The 6250-nt window shown below is 50.3% G+C and overlaps 1 protein-coding gene across 1 annotated transcript in view; it reads right to left on the bottom strand.

The window, feature by feature from the left end:
* The window catches only part of Abhd12 (abhydrolase domain containing 12), an 83739-nt gene extending 81647 nt beyond the window's left edge, over window positions 1-2092 (bottom strand). The window contains exon 1 of the mRNA XM_013027123.1: window positions 1736-2092. Within this exon, the coding sequence (XP_012882577.1) occupies window positions 1736-1929 (194 nt within the window). The 5' untranslated portion in view covers window positions 1930-2092. The remainder of the gene's footprint in view (window positions 1-1735) is intronic.
* Window positions 2093-6250: the final 4158 nt, after the last annotated feature.

The following is a 6250-nucleotide window of genomic DNA, read 5'->3' as shown; positions in this document are numbered from 1 at the left end:
CCTGGGCACTGTCCCTCAGCTCTTCAGCTCAAGGCTAGCGCTCTACCACTTGAGCCACAGCGCCACTTCCAGCTTTTTTCTTTTTGTTTATGTGGAGCTGAGGAATGGAACCCAGGGCCTCAGGCATGCAAGGCAAGAGCTCTACCACTAAGCCACCTTCCCAGCCCCTCATTTTCTTGCCCCCTATTTTGCTGTTCATTCTTCTAACAGCATTTTTGTTCATTCCAGAAAACTGAGTACCACTTTAATGTTTCTCTTTCTGACCTGAAAAAAACAAAAATTAATCAGGTCCTTTTAATACAGTGCACTCTGGAAGGCAGTAGGGAAACACTGTTTTCTTAAACATGATACATAACAATTGAGTTTTCAAATATATTCCCATTTTGTGTGTTGTATGCTAAGCATTTTAACAAAAGTGTGTTAGAGCTAGTCAAGAATTTTTAGTGTGGATAGACCTTTCCTAAGAGACCAGATCAGTTTCACAAAAGACATATATCAGTTACTAGCCCATAAGCAAAACTAAAACTATCAGTCTCTGTCCTTCCAGCAAAATCAAGAACCACGGACTTAGAGGCAGCAGCAGTCTAATTTCACAATCTTTTCAATATTAAAGCTGAAGCTCTGACTGGCTTCCAGACCTAATTGGATAAATATGTTTACACTGAGTGGCTAGTGTCCATTAAGGGCATTCTAATTGACCCCCAAAGATATCAATGTTACAGTAACACCTGAGAACACTACAAACTAATCTAGTCAAACACCACCATGAAATAGCAAGGCTTCGAAACTACATGAGTGATATGTGCTTCAAACAGCCAGATAATTAAGAAATCAGCAAAGAGGAAAAGAAATCTGTCCCTGTAAAATATGTTGCTATCTCAATTTTGAAATCAGCTTTACGTAACCACACTCTTCTTTCCAAAGGAAGGGGGCAAAAACAAAAAAAGCCAAAAACCGACTTCAGGACCAGCTTCAGTACAGATTTCAAGTGCCTGGTCACCTGCCCAGACTACCACCGATTTCCCCTATAGCAGCTGAGGATGCTGTGCATCCTTCTTTTCCCTTGGACACCAGCAGGTCACTGAATCCTTAAACAAAGGTCCAGCAGTCCTTAAGAGGCGAAAGCGACTCTGACAACAGTGAACCGAGAACTACGGACGTGAGAGATCAGGGTACCCAAAAGCTTCCAGAGAGAAAGGCGCTGCTTTCTGTGCACGATTTGAGGGGTCACCGCACGACAGGTCAGAGTGGTCCCCAAAGCTCCGAGGGTCGGGCGCCGGCCCCAGAGTCTTCCACCTCTTATGGGGATGCTTAAACCCCACGACGCGACTCTCCGAGCTGGGTCAGGACTTTCCCGGCAGCTGCGGTACCCGTAGCCAATCAATGGGGGTGGGGGGCCCCCCACTGGCTCACCTGGGCCAAGGACAGGGGGTGTAAGCCTAGGTTCGAAGTGCTGGATGGGTGAGTGGGGGTGTGCGGAGGGCCGAAGCGAAGTCGCGGGGAGTGAAGGAGCGTACGAGGGCAGATGCCGGGGGAAAGGATGGGAGGGGAGGGATGCTTGCAGGCCAGGCAAGGGCAAGGGCAAGAAGAGCCTGGAGAGGGGTCGAAGGGCACGCCGGGCTGGGAGCAGGTGAGGGACGCGCCCTCAGACACCTCACTTCACGGGGAGCGAGCCGGGTGCGGGACCACGCCGCCCCCTCCCCGCTCCCCCGCGCCGCGCCGCGCCGCGCCTCACCTGCCCAGCGCCCGCTTCATGCCCGCGTCCGAGGCGCAGCACGGCGGCTCAGCCGGCCCCTTGCCCGCCAGGCGCAGATTCTGTTTCAGACGGCAGTCGGCGTCCAGCGCCGCGGCGGCCGAGCCGGAGGAGGGCGAGCCCGAGGCAACGCAGTGTTCATGCTCCAAGCTGATGGGCTCGGTCCGCTTCCTCATCCCGCGGCCGACACAGCTGACTACCCACGGCGCCCGATGGCCTCGTGCGCTGGGCCCCTCGCCGCCCTCGCCTCAGCCCACAGCCGTCGCCGCGGGGAGCAGGGAACCCACTGCCCTCACATCCCAGCTCCAGGCCGGGGCGCTCGCTACGGACCAGCGCTGGGCTGGTGGAAGGGGCAGGTTGGCCGCAGCCCGCCAATCAGCGCCGGGCTCCGGCGGGCCCGATCCTGACCACGCCCCCTATCACCTCGCGTGGGGGGAAGCGCGTCCGGCATCCCCTGCGCTGACCCGCGGCCATCTTGGAGGAGGGCAGACGAAGCCGTAGCCGCTCCTGGGCCGAGCTCGACAACTGGGTTTTGCTGCACATCCGTCAGGCGTCGGCTCCAGAGTTACACGGGTGCCTTCATCGAGGTACCCGGCTTCGCCAGCCGACGAACTCGGGCCCGGTTTCAGGGCTCGGGGTGGTGAGAAAACCTGGAGGACATCATCTATCCAAGGGGTCATCCGCAAGCCCGAGCCGCCAGCGCTGGGGCGGCTCCTGCCACACGCGCTCCCTGGCGTCTGGCGCTCCGAACACTGGTAACCCGGGAATACAATCAAAAGTAAAGGTAGCAAGCCGGGCACCGGGGTCTCACGCCTGCAATCCCAGCTTCCCCGAGGCTGAGCTCCGAGGGTCCAGGTCTGAAGTCAGCCCGGGCTGGAAAGTCCTTGAGAATCCTATCTCCTGTTAACCACCCGAGAAAGCCAGGAGTGGTGCTGGGTCTCCACTGGCAGAGATCTAGCCTTCAGCAACAAAACAAAACACCCCCCACAAAACTCAGGGACCCCCAAACCCTGAATTCAAGCCTCAGGACCACGCGCATGCGTACACATACACACTGATGTTATTATGATGTTGCCAAATAATTTCTTTGACCAGGTATCACAACCTACCAGTGCATTTGTGGGGTCATCTCCACTGTTTTTGTTGTTTCTATTTTATGCAGTACTGTAAACTTGGGGATCCAGAAAGTGACTTAACGTTGGGGGATAAGGAGAGTTTTGAACTAGCAGTCACAAAATCCTTTCTAGAAAAACCAAACAGCAAGCCAGCCCTGATATAACAGTTGCTGGAAAGGCTAAGGCAGGAGGATTGCATGTTTCCATCCCGTTTAGGCAAGATGAATTTTTAAAAGGCTAGGTGTGTGGCTCAGGAGTAGAGTACTTGACTAGCATACATTCTAGGTTAGATGCCCAGCCCTGCCCTGAGAGGGTGTGTGTGTAGGGGAAGCAAGTTAAGAGGGAATTAGAAGAAACATAAGGGATATTGAATCTCACTTGCACTATGCTTTGTCCATACATTTATTATCTCCTGGTTATCAGAGCTTTAAATATAGTTACGCATTGGCGAGGCCCACATTTATATCTCTAGGTCACACCCCTTCCTGGAACCCCAGATATCATTATCCAAAGATCTATTCATGAGTGGTGCTCAAATGTGAATGCCCACCTCTCCAATCACTCCAACTCTACCCTTAAACTTAACCTGGCAAATGGTAACTCCGTCTTAGTAGTTAAACTTCATCAGGTCAAGACCCCAAGACAGGGCTGGGAAGGTGGCTCAGTGGTAGAGCGCTTACCTTGCATGCATGAGGCGCTGGGTTCGATTCCTCAGCACCACATAAGCAAAAAGAAAAAGCCAGAAGTGGCGCTGTGGCTCAAGTGGTTGAGCTCTAGCCTTGAGCTGAAGAGCTGAGGGAGGGACAGCATCCAGGCCCAGAGTTCAGGCCCCACGGCCGGACCCCCCCCCAAAAAAAAAGACTCCAAGACATCCTTCATTTCTCCTTTCTTATGCCATACCACCAGTACCATCAAGCTTTCAAAAATCTATCCAAGATTCAACCAGGTACCACTTCTACTATTCCTGCCTATCATGGGCTAAGCAGCCATCATTCCTCATCAGCGTTTATTTTTGTCAGTCATGGAGCTTGAACTCAGGGGTTGGCTGCTGCCATTGAGCTCTTTTGCTCAAGGCTAGTGTAAGGTCCACTCTTGGATGGCTAGCAGACTCCACCCTCCTCGTAGCAAAGTCTCTACCCAGTACCTACATTACCTAGGCAACTGGGATACCTGGAAGAGGTCACATCTGCATCCCCTGAGGTCACATCTGAATTTGATGTGGCCACACCTTTCTCCGCCCACACCTTAACAAAGGCCTAGTCTAGGCCCTGATGCTTTCTCTCTGCTCTTTTCTAGCTCTTTCTCAGCTCTTTCCTTCTCTTCTCTTTCCCAGCTCCCTTCTCTTTTCTAACTCTCTCCCTCTGCTCTTTTCTAGCTCTTTCCTCTCTTTTTTCTAGCTCTCTGCTCTTTCTCTTTCCCAGCTCTCTTTCCCAGGTCTTTCCCAGCCACGTGGAGGGCCAATATGGCCTGGTCCCAGCAGGTCTACTGAATAAACCTACCTTTTACCTAAATACGACGTTCATGGTGCTGTTCTTACTCGGCTACCTCTTTTTAAAAACCTAACAGCTAGCACTCTACCACGTTGTCCACAGCTCCATTTCCAGTTTTGTGGTGGTTAATAGGAGATAAGAAGCTCACAGTCTTTCCTGCACAGGCTGGCTTTGAACCTTGATCTTCAGATCTCAGCCTCCTGAGTAGCTAGGTTTACATGTGTGAGCCACAAGTGCTTAGCTACATCTGGATTATCTTAATCACTTGGGGCTCCTATCTACCTTTGCTGTCCACTTGATTCAGTTGCCATGTAAGTTGTTTGTTTGTTTTTAATAGCTAAGTTTACATCCACTCCATATCTCAAAATAAAATTAAAAGCTGCCTAGCAGTGGTAGTTCATGCGTATAATCCTAGCTATTTAGAAGGCTGAGATTTTAGGATTGTGGTTTGAAGCCAGTCCAATGAATAAGTAAAGCTTTTGTTCAAAAATGCAGGATCTTACCAGACACAGCTCTTGCCTTCTCACTAATCCCTGCAATGGCACTCACATCCCTCCTTAAAGCCTTTGCACTTTAGTTCTTGCAACCTGGAATTCTCTTCCACACTATGGCCCACACTCACATGTTCCTTCCTCAAAGGCTCTATGTTCTCTGAATACCTTAATGCAAAAACCCTTATCCCCTCTCACCTACACTGCATGTACTTTCGTTGGTTTATTGTGTTCGTGCTTATACCAATATATCTGATATAGATTTTTATTTTCTTTTCTTTTTTTGTCAGTCATGGGGCCTAAACTCTGGGATTGGGCGCTGTCCCTCAGCAATTCGGATTAAGGCTAGCACTCTACCACTTGAGCCACAGTGCCATTTCTGGCCTTTTCTGCTTATGTGGTGCTGAGGAATTGAACCAAGGGCCTCATGCATGCAAGACAAGCACTCTACCACTGAGCCACCTTCTTTATCTGAGTTCTCCCACACAGGCATGTAGACTTGGAAAAAGGACCTTTATATTACTGCTTTGTTTTCAGTGTTCAGGCTAGTGATGGGTTTATAGTAGGTGATTAATAAGTGTTTGGTGAAGTATAGACCGAATCATCACAACTCCCTACAGGCTCATTCCTGTCTCGATTTCACAAGTAAGGAAATGCTCATCAAGGTCTTTAAGAAACATTACCTAGCAGGGTGTTGGTGGCTCAGGCCTGTAATCCTAGCTACCTTAAGCAAAAAAGTCAAGCCAAGGTAGAGTACAAGATCCTAAATTCAAGTTCCAGTATCCCCCCTACCCCCAACCTATTTAGCTAAATTTTAACAATGTAGAGATGAAAAGGAAAATTTCATTCAACATAAGATCCAGAAGCTCCTTTTTAAAGTTAGACATTCTTTTGCCCATTTTTCAGATAATTTAACTCTTTTTGCAAAGGAGCAACCTAAGTTTCTAGAGCTCACCACCAGGGGCTGGGAAGGTGGCTCAGTGGTAGAGCCCTTGCCTTGCATGCTTGAGGCCCTGGGTTCAATTCCTCAGCACCACATTAAAAAAAAAGCCGGAAGTGGCCCTGTGGCTTAAGTGGTAAAGTGCTACCCTTGAGCTGAAGAGCTGAGGGACAGCGCCCAGGCCCAGAGTTCAGGCCCCACGACTGGAAGCCCCCCCCAAAAAAACATACAGTTCACCACCATGGATCCAATGTTGCTTTTTACAAATTCATATGGTCATCAGAATTGCTCCCTTGCAGATTGCTCCCCCACCTCCAAACTGATGCCTGCAACAACTTCTTCAGAACCTCTGTCAAACCAAGACTAAGCCTGTGCTGGTGGCTCACACCTGTAATCCTACCTACTCAGGAGGCTGAGATCTGAGGATCATGGTTCAGCCCGGTCAGGAAAGCCCGGGAGAC

This window comes from Dipodomys ordii, unplaced genomic scaffold (assembly GCF_000151885.1).
Source record: "Dipodomys ordii isolate 6190 unplaced genomic scaffold, Dord_2.0 Scaffold99, whole genome shotgun sequence".
NCBI classification, from domain to species: Eukaryota; Metazoa; Chordata; class Mammalia; order Rodentia; family Heteromyidae; genus Dipodomys; species Dipodomys ordii.
Note: the sequence above shows the minus strand (reverse complement) of the source record. Positions and strands in the feature narration are given on the sequence as shown.